This window comes from Daphnia pulex, chromosome 2, assembly GCF_021134715.1.
Source record: "Daphnia pulex isolate KAP4 chromosome 2, ASM2113471v1".
Taxonomy (NCBI): Eukaryota; Metazoa; Arthropoda; class Branchiopoda; order Diplostraca; family Daphniidae; genus Daphnia; species Daphnia pulex.
The window spans coordinates 11,440,056-11,464,810 of record NC_060018.1 but is presented as its reverse complement, the minus strand read 5'-3'; the positions used below and the strand labels follow the sequence as shown (position 1 = coordinate 11,464,810).

The 24,755-nt window shown below is 46.3% G+C and overlaps 2 protein-coding genes across 3 annotated transcripts; both read left to right on the top strand.

Moving 5' to 3' along the window:
• The first annotated feature begins 86 nt into the window (after window positions 1-86).
• On the top strand, window positions 87-24,688 carry LOC124188970 (diuretic hormone receptor-like). Of its 2 annotated transcripts, none has more exons than XM_046581908.1 (13): window positions 87-181; window positions 556-1,110; window positions 3,579-3,786; window positions 18,250-18,343; window positions 18,421-18,514; window positions 19,058-19,138; window positions 20,621-20,700; window positions 21,154-21,285; window positions 21,994-22,179; window positions 23,308-23,498; window positions 23,606-23,730; window positions 23,864-24,032; window positions 24,112-24,688. In XM_046581908.1, the coding sequence occupies exons 2-12, from the start codon at window positions 777-779 to the stop codon at window positions 23,941-23,943; spliced, it is 1,605 nt and encodes a 534-aa protein (XP_046437864.1). In that variant the 5' UTR covers window positions 87-181; window positions 556-776; the 3' UTR covers window positions 23,944-24,032; window positions 24,112-24,688. The 2 variants fall into 2 exon arrangements, with proteins under 2 accessions (XP_046437864.1, XP_046437865.1); XM_046581909.1 differs by having other exon boundaries at window positions 94-181; window positions 21,157-21,285.
• LOC124188968 lies at window positions 7,589-17,229 on the top strand. Its single transcript, XM_046581906.1, has one exon. The coding sequence runs from the start codon at window positions 9,631-9,633 to the stop codon at window positions 16,864-16,866; it is 7,236 nt and encodes a 2,411-aa protein (XP_046437862.1). The 5' UTR covers window positions 7,589-9,630; the 3' UTR covers window positions 16,867-17,229.
• Window positions 24,689-24,755: the final 67 nt, after the last annotated feature.

Here is a 24,755-nt window from a genome sequence, read left to right as displayed (position 1 = left end):
AATGTTACGATGCTATAGAGAAGTGCGCACACTCCGAAGAAAGGAAGAGGAGGCTCATAGGTTGGCATCTTCGTAGGGGCTATAACAGTTGCACGACCGCCTCAGTCGACGACTCATCGTTAAAATGACGAGCGTTTCCTGAGTGAAACTCAACAAAAAGCACACTCCTCCTCTACACTATGTACGTATTATTGTTCATCCGGCGTGTTTGCGTGTTATCGTTAGTGACTGAGAGCGCCTTCCTAGAATAAATATACCCCGCTCGCTTCAATATTTATTAATTCCATCCGAAGGGTACTTCATACCTTATATTCCTATTAGATCATAAAATATGTTATAAAACCAAAGGATTGCTTGCTGGTTACTATTTCATTTTTCCTACTTCCTGGTCGCATCTTTTTTTTTGTTTTTGACTTTTTGTTTTGTTTTTCTTTCTTTTCGATGAACCCGAATGAACCCAAGAAGTATGATGCTACATCTCATGTCCTGCATGCTCTAATTACAATAGTATTCTATTTAATCATTTCTATCGGATTTCTCATTATTTGTGAATAGGTGAAGGTGAAAAAAAATATTGTATCTACCGAGCAAGTGGGAAAAACGACAATCAAGGAGTTGATTCTAGACAACGATAGCGCAATGGGTTCTCCGAAGCGATGCTTTCCCAATTAATGTATAGTTGAATCTTTGGCATTTGGCTATTAATCAGACCCGATATCGATCGTTCCGTTTTTGCCACTTGGACATATCAGCTGCTGTAACTTGGACGATACAATATGGATCGGGAAAATCACTTCCTTCACCATCCAATGATGGCGTCGAAAAGCGTGTGGCTGGGACAGTCGTTGGACGTTGCTGGGGAAGATAAAAGTGTCGATAAAACGCTGGGCTTGGACGAGTTGATGGCCCTCAACATCACTAACGAGAACGAACTGGACTGTTTGTTCAATTTCTTGCACGAATCCTACCCACCGGCGAGATTTGAAAATCTCTCCTCCTTCTGCAACAGCACCTGGGACGGAGTCAGTTGCTGGCCGACGACAGTGGCCGGTTCAACGTCCTTCCTGCCCTGCGTCGACGAACTCAACGGCATCAAATACGACACAACACGTAAGATCTCTTTCAACCTTCTTCTTATATTGAAGTGGCACTGTCGGTTTTTTTAGTTCAGGTCTTACGGTTATACAGCTCATATTTCATTTTTTTTTAAATTAGTCTCGTAAAAGGAAAAAAACAATTTAATTTTATACCAGATTAACTGAACATTAACTTCTCAGTCAATAAATTCTTAGCTAGGCTATATCTATATAATGTTTCATATTTAAATAATTATATACGCTTTTTTGCGTCCTTAGATTGATCGTCGCTTTTGATGTTTGTTAGTATGACGCCATACATTTGATCTTGCCATCGAGCTATACACCCACGTCGACATAAACTATACATAAACAGCAAACGTCGTTATAAGCAGACTAAATATAACACTATACAGTATATAGGGTGCCTTTCGCGTAAGGTGCAACTCTCTCCTTTCATAAAGCTGCTTCAAAACACTCTTTTCTCTCTGGGGAATAAACACGCTTTCTGTTTCCACTTTCTTCCAAGATTTAGGCAATATCCATTTTTAGAGCAGATGGGAATAAGAACAGAGCGAACAATAGTCTTCTTTTACGCGTATGTACGCATATAGACAAAAAGGTGAATAGGGTATACGCAAGAGATGATGCAATTTGCTCCGAGTTTGAACTTGACGAAGCTATTGGGACGAGCGGCAGACATGACGGTGAGGATGACTATATATACACTATAGAGAAATGGAATCGAATTTTCAACCCTAGGTTACCAAGGGAGCTCTAAATGGATTTTCAGTCTTCGATCAGCTTTTGCATATACGCCAAGACATTTCAGATTTTTGTATATATATCCGGCTTGCACCCAGCGAACATAGCAGTTAGGCTAAAAATAGAAATAGAAATACAAGCCCATACAAAAAAGCCATCGGATATATGCAGGAAGATTTCACGGCCTATATAAGATTACCTATGGTGTATCGTATTCGGGGGTCTATATCGATTTCACGTCTAAATGTTATTAAAACAACTCCGCGGTATATGGTACTTGTCATGCTCGATCCCTTTTTGATTTTATTTACCTTCCGGCTGAAAGCGGAAGGAAATTCTCTGCTGCTGCTCCACTTTTTGATACTCCCCCGTGGGGCGATGATTGAGTCGCTCCCCAAAACCAATTTACCAACTTACTGAACCCATAAATGCGGTGGCTTGCTCCTTGCTGGGCCTGTTGCCTATATCGAACGGATACAGCCATTTTTTTTAAAATTTCTCCTCGCTATGTGAACTTTGATAACAATCAAAAAGGTTTTCTTATACTCTCTCAGTATATCCATTAAATATTGCCCCCACACTAGAGCTATAGGCGTTGAGATTTAAAAAAATAGATCATTCATTAAGCGCAGTAGGACCGGTACAGAAAAAATTCATAATATTCGTCGTACCCCACGGCAGTGTTTTGTGTCGAATATTCAGTTGATTTAATTAAGCGGGTAGGCGTCGCATATATACAGCTTTGATATATTCTCATATCTGCCATCTGACGGTCTATTTCCATGAACGGAAATGTGAGTGGGCAGAGTTATTATTTTTGCTGTTGAAAACCTGGCGCGGATCTTATTGCATCCAAATTTTCAGTGCATACTATACTTTTTAGTTGAATCATTGATTTTCCGGAAAATATGACACAGGCTTTACTCCAGTCAGTTTTTTCTTGTATACCCTGATCTTGTAAGGTTTGGCAAAATTATATCTTGTAATAAAAAATGGCACCGGAAATGAATCAGATTCTATGTCGAATATATACAGGTCGGCGTAATACCTATTCATTCATCTCGGCTATTTTTGAATGGCATCATTCACTGAATAACTTTGTGATTATTTCGAATCAATTGAACTGGCCGGAGAGAGTCACGGGGAGTGTAGTACTAATAAAAAGCAATCTGGGCCGTCTACGTTTTCAATTACGGGCGGGGACGAGAAGACGACGGACTGCTGCCGAACAAGAAGACGAACAACGCAAATAGCCGACATTGTGGGTCGCGCCGGCAGAGTTCTAGGAACATGTCGCCCTATGAGAAATGTGACTTTGATAAAGAGGATTATATTGACTCTCCATGGGCGGCTGGGCGGCCGGGAGCGCTACAGCAGCTATAGGAGCTGTCAGTTAGTCAGATTGACGTACACGAAAATATAACTTTTGTTCCAAGTTCATTTGAGACGGCAAACTAAATGCCACGGTGATATATATATCAGACAGCGCAGCAGATTGTAGTTGGTTTATATGAACGTTGAATCCACAATAACATTTTGTATAATGATGCGCGCATACGGTTTATAATCATTTGAAGATATATCAGAGAGGATGTTATATGAATTTTCTTAAAAAATGTCTTGTTGTATTTTGTAAATTCATCTGGTTGGGGATTTTATCTGTTCATTTAAATTCTAACATTTTTTATTTCTTTATTCACAAATGTATTTGTTGCTGCCGCCGATTGGACTCGTCAGATAACGCGACGAGGGTCTGCCAGCCGAACGGCACCTGGGCCAACTACAGCAATTACCGGTCGTGCGTCCCGTTGTCGTCGGACTTTGGCGGCGCAACGCCCGAATATGGCGTCGGCATCAGCGAGGACACGACCACCATCTACTTCACCGGTTACACCGTCTCCATCGTGGCGTTGACACTCGCCATCTGGATTTTTATTCACTTCAAGTTAGTCATTTGTTTTTTCTTAATTAAAAAAAAATTTAAACGGGAAATGAACCTGATGGAAAGGTTCACCAAGTTCCATCCTGTGGATCAGCTGGTGTGGATCCAGTGGATCTTGTCCTGTTGCTTATAGGACTTATCTGGTCCCGTTCGTGGAACTGGAGAAGACGACCGCCAAAATTAATTGAAAGAGAGGCCAATATACCGCGGTTAACCGACAATAAATCTCATTAACGCGAAATAGTATACACAAAAAAGACAGAAAAAACGTCGGACGGGGCGGACCGGCTTCCCTTTATATTCTGGATCCTATTCGGCTTTTAGCAGTCTGGATGGGAGGCTCTGTCGGATCCGATATGTTGGCCGCTTCGTAATCAATTCTTTTCCTTTTTTTTTATTCTTCTTCTTCTGGCCAAGATATTGGAGGGTGGGAGAGTTTCAGGGATTTATAATGTATTATCCTAGTTAACGATTCTGGTGGTGCCGTAGTTCTAGTTTTTTGTAGTTCATCTGTTTGTTATTGTGTCGAGACGTCCATCTCAGATTTCTCCGAATAAAGCGAACCAACGGGATCGCCGGTTGTCAACCTCAATGGCTGCTTTCTAACGTAGCCGTTGATTGAAAACGGGAAACGACCAAAAAGTGAGGGGGAAGCCGTTCAAAAGGCGCGCCGTCTTACTCCGACATCGTTTGCCCCCCATCATCTCTCCACATGTCCGCAGGCCTCACATATTTTGACGTTTGATAGAGACTTTCTCGCTACTGATGGAATACTGTCTATATCGTAAGGACGTGCAGCAGGGCTGTTCCTCTTCTGTTTGGCCATTTGTCTTGTATTATTCATCGTCGAGATATCGCAAACGAGCAGATCGATACCATTTCCGTGCCGATGACTAGGCTGTCAGAGTGTCGAGTTGATGGTGGAGGAGACGTTCATCAAAGATGCTGCATGATGTGCTCTTCTCTACCGTCATCAGCAGTCCCTTAACTATTTTCCGGCCGATTGATATCGATCGCCCAATAAAAAAAAAAGGAACAAAAAAAATAAAAAAAAAATTGGATTTTGGGAAGTGTGAGATGACGAGGATGGCGGCTGTTGTAGCGGACGATTGGGCGGGGTGGAATGCGGAGCTGTCGAAATGGCTAATGGAATGAGATCGAGCGAAAGAGAGAAAAGAAAAAAAAAAACAGGAAAAATGGAAGAAGATGTGATGGAGGTGAGACCCAACTAAAAAAAAAATGGCACGTACGGCGCGGTATATACGAAGCTCATCCATCCCGATCCGTCGGAGGGGAATGAGGCAACCGACGGGGGTATAGACGCCCGCCTGAGAAATGATGACCGTGCGCGTTATTTTTTCCCCGTCCAACCACCAAACATAAATCATGACATCAATCGATTATTTCATTCGTTGGTCCTCTTTGTACAATTTCGCTCTATATTTAGCTGCAAGTCTGCGCATAGAGATTTATAATTGAATCAAGTTACGTCTGTAACGCACTTTGTCGATATACTAGGTTTACTAACTATACTAGTTTATTTTATTTCTCCTTTTTTTTCCTTCGCCTCTGTCTACCTTTGTCGTTCCTATTTAACGAGTTGTGCGCAGCAAGAATAACGGGTCAGTTGGAAGAATGTTCTCAATTGGCCTCGATGTATCAATGGACAACATTTCTATGAATCTGGGAACCAAGCGTTGATGCCTGATGGGTCATGATGACGTATGGTATTTATATGACCGTCAAAGAATATCAAGGTAAGGTTTCTTTAATGCGACATACGCGCAGAGAGAAATAATTATCAGAGGATCGGGTCTCTAGAAGAAAGAAAAGGGCTCGTGCCTGCGATAGCCTAAATAAAACCGGAGCGTACGTGCTGGTTGCGGAGGAAGACGAATATTGAGCAGAGTCGTCGTCGACGTCGTCAACATCTTTTGGCTTGCGGACTGATTCGGCACGACGATCCCATCAAGTCAGGCGTCTTCTTTTGCCTGCTGCTGCTGCTGGTCCTTTTATTCATCATCGTCGCTTGTTTGTTAGCTGCTGCTCCGATGACGACCCTTGGTCCTGATGGAGGGAGAACGGATCGATCCCGGCTCGCAAAACAGAAGGCCTTTGAATGCGGCTGCAGCTCGCGTTCTCTGACATATCCCCATCATGCGAAATTGCGAATAAGCTAGTTGTAACAATGCGTTTCAGAATCTATTGTAATCTAATGAGCAGTTTCACTCAGCTGCTCTTGGCTTAAGGTATACTCTACGTTGACTATTTTGAGACCGAAATCGTGCTACGTGTTGGATATAGGTTACCCATTTGTTCTCCTCGACTGAATTGACTTTACTCTCTGAGAGTATGCTAAGACTGTATGCGGTATACTGAAAGTAAATGCGTATACTGTATGCTTAATTAATAATTATAGCTAAACAAGTTTGGCTTACAAAGTACAAGCAAGTGAAATAACCAACAAAACAGACGTGTCGTCACTAAGTAATAAGTACGACTTATTACGACTATAAATCTTGTTATGCCACCATCAGCCTATTATATCCCCATAGTAAGGTTAGAATTTGAAAAACAATCTGCGAATCATTAGATTTTATTACGAATAGCAATGGATTGGGATTACATTCAATGATTGCAACTGGCCTTAGTCGCCTTGAGTTGCATTCTCGTAATATCATCTTCAAATAATAAAAAAACAAATACATCTGGAATCGCACGTGGAACGATCCATCAATATGGCTGACAGAAGATAAAAGATGCTGAAAGAAACCGCGAGATTTCCTAGAAAAACCAAAAGAATAAGTTGCTGTCGTCTTTTCATTTCTTTTCGTATTTTCTTGCGCATGATGAGAGGCATAGTGATGATCCCTTTTCCTTGTTTCCAGGGCTATCTAGACTCATCGTTTTGACCCTGGTATATAATATGTTTAGATCCATATACATTTCGCGTCTTTTCATTTTGTTTCCATCTCAAAATGATAAGCCAGGTCGCAAGTGTATAATAATAGAATAGGTTGGAGTCTAGTACATTAGCTTTCACGATAAGCACTATATACTATTGATGCTGCAATTCTTTCTTCATGAAAATATAATCTCCACGAAGGGCTCCGACTATCGTCATTGTGTAATCGCGATAACACCTGGGCTGGCGTGGTCTTCTCTCACCTTCAAAGATATACCACGATAGCGATACCACACGATGTAAATGGCCACACACGACCTTTCTTATTATCCAGATTCATGCATTTTCGCGCTGTAGAAAAGATGATATTATTACAGATTCGTCATAGCGCATTACAATAAATGTTAAGGAGGTTCATTTTCCACGAATCGCCATCCGCTATGCCGAATGAGCTATATCATATACAGCGCCAGGGAAAAAAGAAAATCGAAAAAAAGGATAGGAAAGATTGAGGTCGAGATATTCATGCGGAGGTTCGACCATCCAGCAAAGCAATCCAGTCATCCGTGGATGGAAATGAAGCATCGCGGTAACGTCGAATCGATTTTTCCTTATTTTTCATCTTCTTACGCTGTGCTTATTTCGCGGATTGTATTCGATTCATCTCTTATTTCACTCTATTTTCAAAAATCGTATCACGGGGATGCACACAGACTTGTCGGTCGGGACAAAATACAATTTTTTCAATAGAATGTCCGCGAGATTGACTCTCGTGTGTGTGTAAATCTGGTGTTACATGCGTTCGGGCATATAAACTAAACTAAATGTTGGCGTTCCTGAGCCCGCCAAGAGCGTGCGTTTTAATTTGGACCTGGCAACGCAGCGCGAGGGGTAAGGGACTCGGAGACGAAGGGCGGAGCTTACCACCACGCGAGCACTTGGAATCCATTCGTCGCGAGACCCACATCTCCGCTCCGTAATTTTCCTTTTTTGCTTGGCTTCACCAGCACTTACAGTTTTTCGTGCGTACTTAAACTAATCTAAATTGTGTGTGTAAATTGTGTGTTTGTGTATCCCGAATTGTGTGAGCCCACGACGGCATCTCCTTTCTGGATTGTACCTTTTTGTGTGTTGAGACGCGTGGTCTGGCAGCCATTGTGTCTCGTCTCGTCTCGTTTTTTCCTGTTCGTGCCGTGTGTTTCATGTCCAGTGGAAGGCAACCAGTGGACACGTTGAAATATACATCGGTTTAATCTTCTGACGTTTGTTCGTGTCCTTTTCCGTCCCGTAACCGGCGTGGTGTGGCAACATTTGGTGCATCGACCGGGAAACCGAATCCCGGCACGGCGGCCATTACCACGCGGTCGGCGTTTCATCTGGCCATCGAAGGAGAGCTGCCGATATCAACAGCCATCTCATCCCGCTGCCCAGCCGTCGCCGACATCGAAAGTCCCGCGTGGCAGAAAATTCCGTTGCAGTTGCTGATTCTTCCGGCCCTGGAAGAAACTGGCCAGCTGGCAGTTTACGTCGCAGTCGTCCAGATCTTCAACCCGAAGAAAGCAACATTTACAATTATTATATTTCATTTCTTTTTCGTCCGTTTGTCCTGTTCAATATAATAATTGCTGTGTGTCGTGTGACGAGAGTTCATTGGTCGATCTCGTCAGATCGTCCGTGGATCTTCCCCCCGTTGTTTGAACTCATTGGTCGATCTCGCCAGATCGTCCGTGTTTTCTCCTTTTCTCTCCCGCCCGATTGCGTTGGTCGGTTCCGCCGAACCGTCCGCAAAATCCTGTTTCACTCCGTCGTCTTTCGTCAACGCCGTTCCAGTCAGCTGTCAGTGTCCAGGCTATCCAGCCCGTCATCCGTTTCCGTCTGCTGTTTCTACACTCCAGTTGTTCCAGCATCACAGTTTGTCCGGCTTCATTGCCCGTCAGCTGACCCTTTACCCCGCTCAGTTTGTCCGGCTCGTTGGCCCGCGTCAACTGATTAATTTTCCGTCCAGCTTGTCCGCCTTTCGGGCAGTGCCAGCTCGTTTCATTTGCTTGTTTGTCCGGCCGTTGGCTCGCGTCAGCTGCCTTTCCCGCCCAGCCTGTCCGGCTTTCCGCTGGTCAACTGGATTTCTTTCTTTTCGTTAGTCGTCCTTTACTGTCAGCCAGGCTAATCATCCGCCTTGGTCGGCATCGTCCAGCTGTATAGACGTCTCGTTTATCTCACGTGCCCAGCTCTTCAGCTCCACCATTCCGCGTAAATTCAACAGCGACGAGAAGAAGAAGAAGGACAATCTTACCAAAGGCAAAAAGAAGAATACCAAAACACTTCTGGCGGCCAGAGAAGCGGCTATTGCATATTTCGCGCGCGTCGACGCCGCCGCTGCCGACGAAGCCGCCGCCATCGAAGCGGCTGCCGCCGAAGCCGCCGCCATTGAAGTCGTCGACGTCGACGTTGAAGAACCCGCTGACGACGCTGCCGCTGCTTTGGTAATAGGCATTGCCGATCAACATTCGAGGCCGCGTCTACCAGATTTTGTACCTCCGCCAACTTCACGCCGCGTCGTTTACCGTCCTTACGACCGGTGGCCATCACCAGAGGAGCCACCTACACCACCAGGCGAGCCGGAATCAGAGGAAGAGGATTTCATCCCCAATCTTTCCGACTGCGAGGTACGAAGTGAGGTGGGCCCTTCTTCCGACGACGAAGCACCTGAGCCGACATCGCCGCCACCGCCGACACCACCGTCGCCCCCTCGTAGAGTGGTGCAAATTAGGAACACCAAGACTAATAAGACGCGTTGCGTCGGCCTGGATCAACTTTTCCGCCCGGAATCACAAGACAAGATCGTCCGTCGCAAATAATCCGCCGCTTCATTTAATTGTAACCTCATTGTGATTTGACTCATCGTTTGTATTTCTTCACTCGTCCCGCATCAAATAAATATCATCATGGCTGAATCTTTAGTTCCGGCTCTCACTTCAATCGCCGAAGAGGAGGAAGCAGTGTCTGATCATGATGCGATCACCGATCCCGCTCGTCTCAAAAGATTCAGGACCACCTCCAAGATGGTCCATACGAATTCGGGAAAGAATCTCTTGAAATCAGTTAGAGTCGGCGAAGATCGGGACACCGTCCGAGCTTATCGTGTCATCTACGTCCGTGATTTTGACAGCCTGGAGCAGCATCACGATCGCTACGTTCGGTGTAACGCTCAAAACTGCTCGCAGGATGATCTCGATGGAGAAAGAGATTGGATCCAAGCCGTCATCTTCGACCACCAGGCAAGTCTGGCTGTTTGTGACAACTATTTGGCTCAAACTAATCCCAAACCACCCTCCACGGTTTCAAGAGCCTCATCACGGCATTCCAGCGTCTCCTCACGTCAAGCTAGAATTCACGAAGCTGAACGAAAGGAGAGGGAAGCCCAGTTGAAGCTCCAACAAGAGGAAGACGAGACCAGACGCAGAGAAGAAGAAGATGCGAAAATCAGGGAAGCGGAAGATTACAAACGCAAGGTGGAGAGTGAAAGAAGACAACGAGAGATACGCGACGAGATAGATCTACAGCGTTTGAGCGGCGCAATCATGCGGCAACAACTGAACGATATTACCGTCGACGAGCAAGCAGCAACAACACGCGCTTCATCTATCGTGAGCGGTTTATCGGGAGTTTCATCACATCCTTCCATCCCGAATAATTCGACCATCTTCGCTCAAACTCCAGCCGCGCCTACACAAGCGTCGACCATGACAATCACGGCTCCGATATCCAGAACCATGGCCACTCCGCGGACGCAGCCAAGCACCGTCGTGATTTCAACGGCTGCTCAAACTCAAGCGATGACCACACCCTTAGTCGGATCCGTGGCTAGGATGCCAACACCAACGAGACTCTTCAGCCAACCGGCAGCGACGGTGCCGTCAACACCAAAACCGACCCTTTTCGGCAGATTACTTCAAGCTATCACGCCCGGCACGCTTACACGTTCCGCATCCGTGCCGCATATTCCCTTGAATACAACCGCGTCGAATGTCATCGTTACAACCAGTATAACGAATCCGATGTTCTCCACACCGTCGTTTACTAGAGCACAGCCGGTCACGACGAGTCAGCCCATGTCAACGGCTTCAAACGTCGTTACTCCGCCAACGTCGTTCTTCCAGGCTCCTATACCGACCGTTCCGCCAACTACGACATCGGCAAACGCTCCGATTCCTACGTCGGTAGTTCCTCAAGCGCCTACATCGACTGTACCATCGTTCGCCCCACCAACTTCCACATCAGTTGCCGCTCCGGTCTCTACATCATCGGCTTATCCGTTCACGCCGGTGACTACAGCCACCATGCACGTCCCGACGACCAGTAATGCGACGCACGTCCCAGTGTCGGTCCCGTTGTCACCCGTGTCTTCAGCAAGCGCTTCGTCGTGGTTTTCATCGTGGAGGAACGTTGGTCAACCGAATTTATTCGGGCCAAGGCAACCGGCCCAGCCACCGTCTGCTCCGTCGGCCCAGCCACCGTCTGCTCCGTCGGCCCAGCCACCGTCTGCTCCGCCGGCCCAGCCACCCTCTGCTCCGCCGGCCCAGCCACCATCTGCTCCGCCGGCCCAGCCACCGTCTGCTCCGCCGGCCCAGCCACCGTCCGCTCCGCCGGCCCAGCCACCTTCCGCTCCGCCGGCCCAGCCACCGTCTGCTCCGCCGGTCCAGCCACCGTTTGCTCCGCCAACTCAACCACCGTCTTTCCCGCCAGCGTCTAGTGCCAGCCACGCTTGGCCCCCGAATCCGCCGCCGACCACCTCAATTCAGATGGACACGGTCCCCACGAGTTCGATTCCGACAAGTGCAACGCAAGTCACCTCCGCACCACCTTACAGCACTAGTCATGTGCCGGTCAGCTTAGGTCCGTCATACGGTCCGGGTTTGTCCGCCTACAATCCGATTGTGTCTACAGCTCCATTTGAAATGGGTTCGATTTACGGGCCGGCCACCAAGGCTGCACCCCCGACCTCATCGTCATATACGCCATCAACCAGTCTTGGACACGTCCCGACGTTCTTTCCAAGAGCCTCGGCACCGCCATTCGTGCCAACCAGCCTGACATTTGCGTCCGGTTTCCCTGGACCTTCCGCTCCTCCACCGATAACCGACAACCCGCACGGAGTCTATACGCCAGACGCCTGGATCCATGGCCTCAGTGCTGTTCACGCTCCGCCAGGCCGTTCGAGTATCAAACCACCGCGGATGAAGGCGCCGAGCTTTGATGGAGACCCTCGAAATTGGCCAATGTTTATTCAGATGTTTAAGGTCTTCGTCCACGATGCCGTTAGTTCCGACGCGGAACGAATCGCTCATCTTCACGACGCCCTTACTCCATCGATTAGAAAGGACATTGGTGGAGCGTTGTTGAACCCCGGTCTCTACCAACACGCTCTCAACGAGCTCCAGAAACGATATGGCAATCCGCAAATCGTCTCTCAGGCTTGCACCGAATCAATCCTGAAACTCCGGCCCTTCAAAGACAACGATTTTAATGCCCTCCGCTCCTTCTCCGCGGATCTTCACTCCGTCGTGGCGACGTTACGGCTTGGAGGGTATGGAATGGAGCTTTACAGTCACGCTACTCTCTCGCAGCTGGTCGCCAAGCTCCCACCGGCTCTGAAAAGCCGATGGGGTGAGAAGAGTTGGGCGATGCAACCTGCGCTCGCGTCTATCGAAGACTTGGACCAATGGCTCGACGGAGTTGCTATGGCCGAAAAATCCATCCGGGCCAGTTCAGTGGAATCGTCTCATCAGCGGCCCGTAAAACCGACTGAGGAGAAGCGACGTACGCACAAACCGAATGTTTTTAACATTACGTCCACGACTCCCGCAAAAACTGACGCCGAGGATAAACGCCCGAGATGCTTAGGGTGCAACAGCACGCACCAGCATCGGCTAAAGGACTGCAGAAAATTCAAGGATTTGCCAGTCGAAAAACGAGCCAAGATAGTGAAAGATTCGAATCTTTGTCTTCGCTGTTTAGGCAGTGGTCATATCGGTAAAGAGTGTACAAAGCCTGAGCGCTGTACCAAACCGGAATGCGATGGGACTCATCATTCGCTACTGCATGGAGCTCCACGACTTTTTCCAAAAAGGACGGATCCCAAGCCACCAACTCCAGCGACATTCTCGGGTTCAATTGCATCGAGATCGTCCGGAAGCCGAATTTTACTGCCGATCGTCCCGATCATCCTAAAGACAGATGGGAAGGAGTTCCCGCTCTACGCTCTTCTTGACTCCGGAAGTGAAATTTCCGTGATAAAGGGGGAGACGGCGAACCTCCTAAATCTACATGGCAGAGTGGAGAGGGTAGCGACGAGAACGGTCAACGGCGAGACGAAATCTGTCGATCGAAAGATCGTCAATTTCAGTGTTTCTTCGACGGACGGTCGTTTTTCTTTCGACATCTCAGATGTTCACGTCATGGAAACCTTCGAACTGAACAAGCGATCAATCAACCTTGCTAGCCTGAGCAAACAGTGGCCTCATCTCGTTCATGTTCCAGTTTATCCGACCACGCAAGAAGATGTCGCCATCTTAATCGGCCACGATCATCCAGCAGCCATCGAAATCTTCGAGACCCGAAAGGACCCCTTCGACCAACGAGCTCCTCGCGCTTATCTAACAGCTTTCGGTTGGTGCATAGGCGGTCCAAGCGGTCGACTCGATAACGGAGCAAGTAACTGCTATCACTCCAGCACGGCCGAAAGGGATTGTGACGTCATGCTGCATCAATTCATCGAAGCCGATACATTCGGGACGAAGCCAAACGTCACAAAACCAATTGGTGCGGAAGAGAAGCGAGCGTGGGAGATCCTGAACAGCACTACCAGACACACCGGTGAAAGGTACGAGGTGGGTCTGCTCTGGAAAGCGGATGATTCCGTTGTCCCAAACAACTTCTTTTCCACCCAACGGCGATTTACCAACCTCGAAGGTAAATTCGCCAAAAACGAGGAACTTGCCGAGACTTACCGGGCCGTCATCAACACCTACGTCAACCTGAAGCACGCCCGAAAATTATCGAAGGAAGAAATTGACTCTGGTCCAGATGGGCGAACCTGGTATTGCTCGCATCATCCCGTCTTCAATCCGAACAAGCCGGGAAAATGCAGAGTCGTTTTCGACCTGTCCGCCAAGTACAAAGGAGTGTGCCTCAACGACGTTCTTTTGAAAGGTCCTGATCTTCTAACCAATCTCATCGGCATCCTTCTCCGATTCCGACAGCATGCAGTTCCGATCGTCGCCGACGTGGAAAAGATGTTCCATCAAGTGCGAGTGAGACCTTCCGACGGGCCGGCTTTCCGCTTCATCTGGCGTGACCCAGGTGATACTAAGCCTCCGGATATCTACCAGATGGACGTACATCTCTTCGGTGCTGTCTCTTCACCGGCCGTCTGTGCCAACGCACTACAACAGGCCGTCAAAGACAGCAAAGATGCGGAATCGCTGCTACCCCAAATCACTCGACATTTCTACGTGGATAATTGGCTAGCGTCCTTTCCTTCAGCCGCCGAAGCTATCTCGACTGCCCACCGTTTGACTGAAGCCCTGAAGGTTGGAGGTTTCCCATTGACGCAGTGGGCCACTTCCAACGAAGCCGTAAGGAAGTCACTTCCAGGGATTCAGCAGGAAGGAGCATCCATCAATATGGACTTGGACGCCGATCCGATCGAACGAACTCTCGGTTTAGTCTGGGATTTCCGTCGCGACGTCTTCGTCCTAGGTGCAAAGGCGGATCCTGGTGGAAGAACAAAACGAGATCTTCTTAAGTCAATTTTTAGCATCTTCGACCCCCTCGGCTTCCTAGCGCCGATAGTTTTCCAAGCGAAGGTCCTCATGCAGGATATATGGCGCCACAAATTCGATTGGGACGACGAGCTGAGCCAAGATCTTATTGACCGCTGGATCCGCTGGGCAGAAACTTTGCCCTCACTCTCCGGACTCGTTTTAGAACGGTGCATCGCTCCCAGCCGAGAAGACATCGTAGCGACCGAACTACACGTTTTTGGAGACGCCTCAGAACTGGGCTTCGGCGCTGTCGCATACATCCGATTTTTGTTCAGCGATGGATCAGCCAGTGTCCGGTTCATCATCTCGAAAGCTAGAGTCGCTCCGCTTAAATTCCTGACAATCCCACGTCTAGAACTTAATGCTGCCGTTCTTGCCGCGCGTCTCGGCGCACAAGTGCGTACAGAGCTGGACATCGTCTTCGACCAAATTCTTTATTGGACCGATTCTACAACCGTCCTTAGCTGGATCACATCCCGTAATTGCCGTTTCAACAATTACGTCGGAAATCGCGTTGGCGAAATATTCGAAAGTTCAACGCCCGCTCAATGGAATTACGTCCCAAGCGCCAGCAATCCTGCCGATGACGCCAGCCGTGGTTTGGATCCTTCTGAGTTTACCGTTGACCATCGTTGGTTCTCCGGTCCGCCGTTTCTTCAAGGCCTCCACGAATGGCCGAAACTCAAGGTTCTTCCGCCGGTGGAAGCAAGCGACCCAGAGATCCGCGAAACGTCCTGGGTCGGGCTTGTACAAAGAGAAAGCGACGCAATCGATCTTCTCATCGAACGGAAATCCCGGCCTTTGATCATCTTCAACACCGTCGCCTATATTTATCGCTTCATCCGGAACGCCCGTCAAAAGGACCGCAACCAGCGTTCAATAGGCCAACTCTCGGTCGAAGAAATTGAAGTTGGAAAGGCGTTCATTCTCCGCCGGATGCAATCTAACGCGTTTCAACAGGAGGTGAACGACTTACGGGCCGGCCACCAAATCGAAGAGATTTCCAAGATCGTCAAGTTGACTCCTTACTTCGACCACCACGGCCTCATGTGTGTTGGCGGGCGACTTGAAAAGGCGCCTCTCCCGATCGACGTCCGCCACCCAATCATTCTGCCTCGTTCCGAGCGGATGACTGAGCTAATTCTCTTCAAACTCCACCGTGATCGCGGCCATCTATCGGCTAGCCAGCTTCATCACGAGGCGCGTCAGCAATACTGGATTCCGAAGGGCCGAATCGCGGCCCAACGAGCTTACCACCAGTGTCACCGTTGCAGAAGGATAAACGCGAAAGCAAGGAATCCATTCATGGCTGCTCTACCCGCTTCCCGGTTAAAAATTGGCTATCCCGCGTTCACCCACACCGGTGTAGATTACTTCGGCCCCATCGAGGTGTTAATTTTCCGTCGTACCATCAAACGTTGGGGTGTTCTCTTTACATGCCAGACTTCAAGATGCGTCCACCTCGAAATGGCTTATTCAATGGATACAAGTTCCTTCATCGCTGCACTCGAACGCTTCCAGAATCGTCGCGGCGTCCCAGCGTCTTATCACAGCGACAACGGGACTAACTTCGTCGGAGCGCAACGAGAGCTGGCCGAATGCCTCCAGAACTTGAACCAACATGCCATCCAGCGGCACCTGAGTCGTCAGCCGTCAAAATGGGTTTTCAATCCTCCAGCTGCTCCACATTTCGGGGGTAGTTGGGAACGGATGGTTCGTGCCGCCAAGATCGCGTTGCAAGCAGTACTAGGAAATCAACGCCTCACCGACGAGATCCTGTTAACCGCCCTCACGCTCGTCGAGAACATCCTCAATAGTCGCAAGTTGACCCCAATGAGCGAGGACGCGACCGATCCCGAATGTTTGACCCCAAACCATCTACTGCTGGGCCGTGCAACTCCAAATCTTCCGCCTGACGTCTTCACCAAGGATGATTTGAACGCCAAGCAGAGATGGCGAATCTCGCAGGCTGTTGCGGATCAATTCTGGCATCGTTGGATGAAGGAGGTTCTACCGAGCCTCACCGAGCGCGAGAAATGGTACCGAGAAGGCCCAAATCTCGAAGTAGGAGACATCGTCGTCATCATCGATCCAGCTACGCCTCGTGGATCGTGGCCGACTGGAAGGATCCTGCAAACATTCCCTGGCGATGACGGAGTGGTCCGCTCCGCGACCGTCCAGACGAAGGGGACTGAACGCCATCGACCAGCTCACCACTTGTTTCCCCTGGAATCCGTCCGGATCCGAGAGGGTGCTCTTCGTATGACGAAGCGCAGGGCCGGCGATGTTGGCGTTCCTGAGCCCGCCAAGAGCGTGCGTTTTAATTTGGACCTGGCAACGCAGCGCGAGGGGTAAGGGACTCGGAGACGAAGGGCGGAGCTTACCACCACGCGAGCACTTGGAATCCATTCGTCGCGAGACCCACATCTCCGCTCCGTAATTTTCCTTTTTTGCTTGGCTTCACCAGCACTTACAGTTTTTCGTGCGTACTTAAACTAATCTAAATTGTGTGTGTAAATTGTGTGTTTGTGTATCCCGAATTGTGTGAGCCCACGACGGCATCTCCTTTCTGGATTGTACCTTTTTGTGTGTTGAGACGCGTGGTCTGGCAGCCATTGTGTCTCGTCTCGTCTCGTTTTTTCCTGTTCGTGCCGTGTGTTTCATGTCCAGTGGAAGGCAACCAGTGGACACGTTGAAATATACATCGGTTTAATCTTCTGACGTTTGTTCGTGTCCTTTTCCGTCCCGTAACCGGCGTGGTGTGGCAACACTAAAAAAAAAGCCTATATAACTAAGTCTCTGAAATTGGAAAAAAAAAATTCTTGTGGTGGGACTAAGTGCGACACTGTGTTGGAAGCGGACATCGATCAATATATGGCCGTGCGTCGCAAATAATATATTTGAAAAGACGAAGTATTTACGGTTCGAGAAGAAACGTGATCCCGGCAGCGCGATATCCCTTTTAATTGCGGATTCCATTGGCAAACATGCAGCTTTGCGGGAGGTGTATAAACATGCCAGATGGAACGTCTGTTATGTTTGTTGACAGTCGAACTGTATAGAGGCGAAGGCTCATATGACGTGTTCTAATCCCTCCGCACCCTCCGATTGGTCGAATCATGGAAAGCTGAGAACGCGTGGGAATCATTCACGTGCTGTTGCCAGACACCGTTACAAGATATACATGCGTGTACACAACACGCCGTAATAATGCCTAAAAGCCCTGACAATGTCGTCTCTGGTCTCCAGATGGACAAGAACAATCCCCAGCATTGTACATCTATTTCCATCTATAGACGTATGGACGCATGTGCGCCTATGAATGTCATTGTTAAAGCATTGCGTCTACTTTCTGGACTGGGAGAGTATTATATAAACGATCGTTTCTCCTGAAATACATTACTGCTACTAATGTATTGGACATGGACATGGAATCCAAAGTGATTATTACCGGACATTTTTTCCAAATAATGCTATGTATATTATTCGGAGCTATTCCCCAGATGAATTACTGGCATTTTGTCATCAGCCAAATGGAATAACGCAATAATGATTCCAGCTATCGGGAAACGATTCAATGTGTTATTTCAGACTTTGTAAATGGACGATTTGACTTTAATCTACGAGTTTAGCCCATGTTTCACAAATAGGCACCAGATTTAGCTAGTTGTTATTAACTGGTATAGTGATATACCTCATCTTAATCGTATGCTCTTGTCAACGTTCGTGTTTGTACAGGGACCTACGCTGCTTGCGCAACACCATTCACACGCACTTACTCATCACGTACGTCATGGCCGACCTGCTCTGGATCGTCACGGCCACTCTGCAGGTGCGTACGTGTGCATTTCAAATTCCAGTCCGCTAATAATAATAATTAAAAAAAAATATATTTATTGATATTTATAGTTGTACCGGGGCGAAACCAACAAAGGATCCTGTATCATCGTCATTTTCTTGCACTACTTCCACCTAACCAACTTCTTTTGGATGTTCGTCGAAGGTATTTAAGGCCTATATCCCAACTCCCAAGTTGACTATTTTTTTAAATACGTAAGAGAATCACGATCGGTTCATCTCTCGTTAGTCGTCCAAATTCAATTATATTCCCACTTCACTTCCAACACAATGATGTTGGAGGACCTTCTCCGCTCTCCTTCCTTCCTTCGGCCCTCGTATATAAAAGCGACTATAGAAAGTGACGGGTGTGATAGGATAGAAAGGCCTGCAACATGCTGATGGAGTATATATGGGCTGTACATTTCGAAGGATCGACGGCCGTCAAGAGACTCAACAGAGGAAGGAACGCTGGTATACATAACGACGACAGAGGGAGGAAAAAAAAGGGACAAACCTGAATGTGTACGTGACTATATGTGCTGAATGGCGACTCTGATTCCGCTCTGTTACCTTCCCACTCTACTGAGCGCTTTTCCTATATTTCTTTTCTTCTTTTGAAAACGAATAATAAAACTATCGTGTATTATTGGCCTGGTGGTGTATGTATGATATCCGCTGTATTCATTCTTGACCTTTCGCCACATAGGTTTTTATCTCTACATGCTCGTCGTGGAGACGTTTTCTGCCGACAAGATCCGGTTGCGCATCTACGCCCTTATTGGCTGGGGTATATAAGATGACTATCCGTTCATTCATTCATTTCCTTTTTTTTGTGTGTGTGTCATTTACTTCGATCGTTGTTGATTCCCGATTCTTTTTACTTTTTCCAATTCTTAACCGTACGATTTCATCAGATTAGTAGCTGGTGCAGTATAGAATAAAAATTCTACCAGGATTTATAGAGCAGGAAAGATATACAAACAGAGTCGACTGAAAATGGAGGTCGCTCATCACGAAAGACGGCGATCGTCATATTTGTGGATAGGAATTTCAAATAAAAAGAGAAAAGGAAACCCACAAATAAAAAAGAGAGCGTCGCACTATGGCACTAGGCCTATTCATGCTGTTCCTTTGTGAACGATCACGCAAGAAGGCTCTATGAATGCGCATTTTTCCCCCATTCCGTTTTATTGTGCGACCCCGTCGTCATCGACGATGTCTTTTTTCATCCACCCTCCTCTCTCTATTGTGTAGTTGTAAAATATAAGTTGCAGCGCGTGTTATTTCATCGACCCAACATGTATTGGCATCCGTCCTACTACTTCTACAGCATATTGGCCAGCATAGCCAGCGAAAAGCATTTGATTAATTTGAATGAGCATTTGATTGAATTAATTGTCTTTTATTGTCTTTTTAAAATGGCCTGATTCATTTTGGCGTTAATTAAAGGGCGGGGCTAACGTTTTATGAAATCGGTTAATTGATCAAATTTAGCATCTCGCATACGTTCGGTTTCTAATCGATTTTGGCCTCATTCCTCTTGTCATTCCGCGGCTGATACAGCCGGAAGAAACGCAATCTAAATTCTAATGTATATATAAACAGAACTTACGACCGAATTGACTTTATTTTGATGAGGAAATAACTGGACGACTGTACGGTAGGATCAGATGACATTTAAAAAAATGGGGGAAATCAGAGTCGACTTGGGAAGGGACAAGATTTGTTTTTAGTATATACTGCTGGGATTTCCCATCGGGCTAACTTGTTTCATCGTCTTCCGTTTCCCGTGAAAGCGACCTGTATACATAGCAAGATGCGGAACATTATTACGGAGAAGAAGAGAGAAAATAGTGTGCGGCTAGATTTTTGTTGGGGCGTTTCGTTTCGTTCGACTGAAAGCGCACATCAAGAATGGGAGAAAAGTTCATTAAGGAAATGGGAAGCCCAGGACATCCGATCTGGCCGTCTCTCCTTTCTCAGTTGATTCTTAGATTTTATTTTGTTTTGTCTCTTTTCTTTTATTTGCAGAAGAAATCGATTGGCGATACCGCGATAGCATTATTAACATCATTAGTTCTCTCTTCTTTATTAATATACTCCCAGTAAAATATGAAGCAGTAGGCTACTATACTTATTCGTAAAACAATTTTACACATGATGGAGTCATTCTCATTTTGTAATCCTATCGCGTACACGAATTTTCTTTTTATTTGGCTAAATCAAAATGTTTAATTGGTTATTTTTTCTAACATTGTTCGTTTGGCAGGGATTCCGTTGCCGGTCGTCATCGTTTGGGTCGTCGTCAAAGCCAACTGGTTCACCTACACGTCGACCGAAGGCCAGCACGTAAGTCCTTCACCTCTTCACTTTCACTTCTCTCGCCTTTCTAATTCCTTTCGCACACCCACTCGCCGCCAAGTTTATGATAGACATCACCTGATTACAAGTTTCCTTATACGCTAACACTCGAAAAAAAAAATAAGCAACTTAGAAATAAGGGTCTATTACTCGGGCATGGATATCCGACGACAAATTGTTGTTGATAAAAGTCTCAAACTTATATTACAGTGTTACGAGCATTTTTACATTATTACCCCGTATCTAATGACCCTACCCTGTGCCCTGGATGGTCGGCTCCGAATTTCGGAGCAAATAACCTTTTCATTTGCGCAAAATCCATTCGTCATCCAATGCATCCGCACGCGCGCCAACTTATATGACGGAGTCGATTGACAACTTTGGTGTAATGAACTTGCAGTTGTTGATTATATGTGGGTTGTTTTTGTGCGTCGTTTAAAGCAGAAGCTGGACCTGGAGTCGTTCCTGGCCAGCTGTCCGTGGATGGCGGCCAACAGTTACGACTGGATCTACATGACGCCGGCCATCGTCGTACTTTTCGTCAACATTCTCTTCCTTGTCAAGATCATGTGGGTAAGTTGCGGGCACCCCCGGCCTTTTCTTCCTTGTAATTTTGGGCTTCTCTCTATATTCTCAGTCGCTGCAGAATATCATAAAACAAAAAACACAATAACTATCGCTGGAATTATGTGGGCGAGCCCTTTCAGTTGATCGAGTCCAGGAGATGTTTCCATTTTGCACAGTCGACATCTTGGGCTGCAGACCCGAATTCCTTGGTGCGAATAACGAAGAAAAGGGCGATGGGTTCAGACTGTAAGGATCAAACGACTTGCCGGCTCACCATTCTAGCAGTTTCGACACCGTCGCTTTCCAATCTCATAATAGCAACCGTAGGAACTGGGAATTTTGTTGAAAAAAAGGAGGCGGAACGAAAATTAATTAGCCTATGCTGCGTAAGTGTGTATTACAAGTGTCCTCGTCGTTTGACATTGTATCGCTAGTCAGATCAAAGAGTGTGGGATATCGAACCTATATACTGTATAGAACGAAAGTTCAAACCCATTATAGCCGGCAAAACCTAGAGAACGGATACAGTTAGAGTCAAGTTCAAACAGACGCACATAGATTTATTAATGGCGGCTAACAGTATCCATTCAATTCCATCTCGCAAACGCATTTATCATTTATCTTCAGAATCGTAAAGGAAAAAGAATCCCCCAACCACCCGATTTCAGATGAACTGATTTAAATTCTTTTAATTGGCGATGTTTTTGTTTGCAGGTTCTGATAACGAAATTGCGTTCGGCCAATTCGGTCGAGACGCAACAATACCGCAAAGGCAGCAAGGCCCTTCTGGTGCTGATCCCGCTCCTCGGACTCACTTACGTCCTGGTCATCGCCGGCCCGACGGAAGGACTCATCGCCATTTATTTCTCACACATTCGAGCTGTCCTACTTTCCACACAGGTATTGCTCACACATGCACGTCATGTGTATTATTTTAACTGTTTACTCTCCCGTGCAATTGTCCCTTCCGGTAAACTGTATAACTTGTGTCGCTGTAACTTTGCCAGCAATATCGAAAGGCACATTCGTTAGTTCGAACAAATGAGACGGGTCATGAATTTCCATAAAAGAAAATTTCGTTTTTAAATTAAAATTGCCGGATTGCGTTACTGTTCGGCGGGGGCTATGCGTATATGTGCTCAACTGCTGAATGGGAGTTTACCTCCAATTACTCTCTCAAATCTGGAGGTGTTTATTGCTGGTTTCGGCTACGCTCTATGTATAAGTAGTCCGCTGTCTTTCATTAGAGTCGGATAAGAATTTCTATAGTAATTCGACCTAAACTTTCGCATTATGCTGTATGTGCACCTCTCTTTTTCGGAGATTAGGGGAGTAGCACATTCGGTTAAGAGTTGAAAGCGTGCATTAATAAGTTAGCAAATTTACGAAATAATCAACGGATTACTTAGGATTCTTCTGCGCTTTGGGTGGTGTAAGGTACTCTTGGAACTATAATCAGCGCTCCTATTTTTACCTGCTTTTGACTATTACATCAGTTCCTCACGTCGATCATTTTCAACTTGCTCCTTCTTAATAAATTCTTAATAAATAACTCACTGGTTTATAAGTATCGATCGATTGAACCCTCCGCTGCTGCATTACATTTAGATGAGCCAGTCGAAAGTTTGCTTTAATGACAAGCTGCTACTTTCTCCATCGCTTTAAAGTTTCCCATGCGCAAATATAGAAAGTGAATCATTAGAATATTTCAGATCTCATTACGTAGGTACTTATGAGTCAAGACACGTCGCACTCTGCTGTAATCATAGAACTCTCTAGTCTTACTTCCGCTGTCACATTTCACTCGATTAATTTGACCAAGTTCACCAATAATAATCATTTGCTCCCGCATAATTTTCAATTCATCTTTGATTGAAAAAAATGACTGGACTAGACTTTTCGTGAGATCCGATCGATAATGTTATCATTGATGTTTCTCAGACTCCAGAATTATTCGTTCGAGTTGTGAAATAAGCGACAGGAAGAAAATATTTGATAACGAGACTATACTTATGTTTTCTGATTTAGGGATTCCTGGTGACCCTTTTCTTCTGCTTCCTCAACACGGAAGTGCGCAACACGTTGAGACACAACTGGGCCAGGTGGAAGATGACCAGTCGCTGGCTCGAAGATTCCCAAAATCACGGCAGTCGAAGAAATGACACGGCGACAGACAGCAAGCGCAACTCCAAGGAGGGATCTCGAGCTCCATGCAGCAGGTGAACAAACCACTTCTTTCATCTTACATTAGTTCAGTCAATGGTCTGTCTATAAATATATCAAAATCTAATTCTGATCTAATTTTATTTTTGCTAATTTAATTTAGACTTTACAGCTATCCGGATCACAGTAGCAAGCGTGATTCAGCCTTCAGTGAAGTGACGATGGTTGCGCCATTCACTCCCATTTCAGTCCTTCATCTGAACACCTTTGGACCAAGCAGCAGCAGTGGTAAGACTTAAAATACCACGGATAAATTGTGGTTATATGCGGAATTCATGTTATAAAGCCCGTTCTGTGTCTGTACCTGAATACTATGAATTCACGTGAAATGCCTGACATTATTTTTCTAATTTAACGACAGTTGAGGACGAGATTGAGACTCGAACTGAACGTTATTCTTCGTCCAATATTGCTAAAGAATCGAGAAATTCAGTTTGTTAATCGTCAGATGTCTAATATGAGGGAACTTTCGCCAACTTTACTACGGACGGACCGGTTACGTCATCAGGGCGAAAAACTTTTTTTCTCGCGTAAGTCATAATTAATCATTTATGCCGGTATTACATTTCTAAGTTAACTGAAAAGAAAATAATTTTAAAATAATAATAGAAACCCGTAGACAAGATTGAAGACGTAATCTGGGTCATCATCAAACATCAGTGTGACCCACCTGGTGGGCAAAATTACAAACTTATCAACACCTTAATGTATGCTCATTACGGACCACGTCAGATGATGATGTTTTGAATTGAGGCCCGAATTGAGGAGCAGCTCTCATCCGCAATTTTCATCCCGACCGTTATCACGAAATGGCCCAGTGCTGCAGATCTCTCAATAAACTCACACGCGTGATCTTTAGTCGAGCCTCCCAATTTCAACGGCGTTATATATTCGACGCCACTTGACGACTTTCAGCTCGACAGCAAGCGCCGCTCACGTATCCACTAGATTGCGCAATAAGAGACGTGCAATGTTTAGATTTTTCTCTGCATACTATCGACATCGACATCTCTTCGCTTGAAGAGCAATTCCACCCGAGCACGAAACAAACGGCTCTGTCTCTGTGTTTCCAGCATCCGGTGTTACATAATCCACTTCCCAAAATTCAATGAACAACTCGAATGTCTCTCCTTGTAAAAATGTTACATAAATTTGCAATAAATTGTGTGTATATTTTGCAAAGAAAGTTATATATATAGGCTTCAAAAAAATCTCTTTTCCAAGTCCTGCATATGTAGCCTATACTATACGAT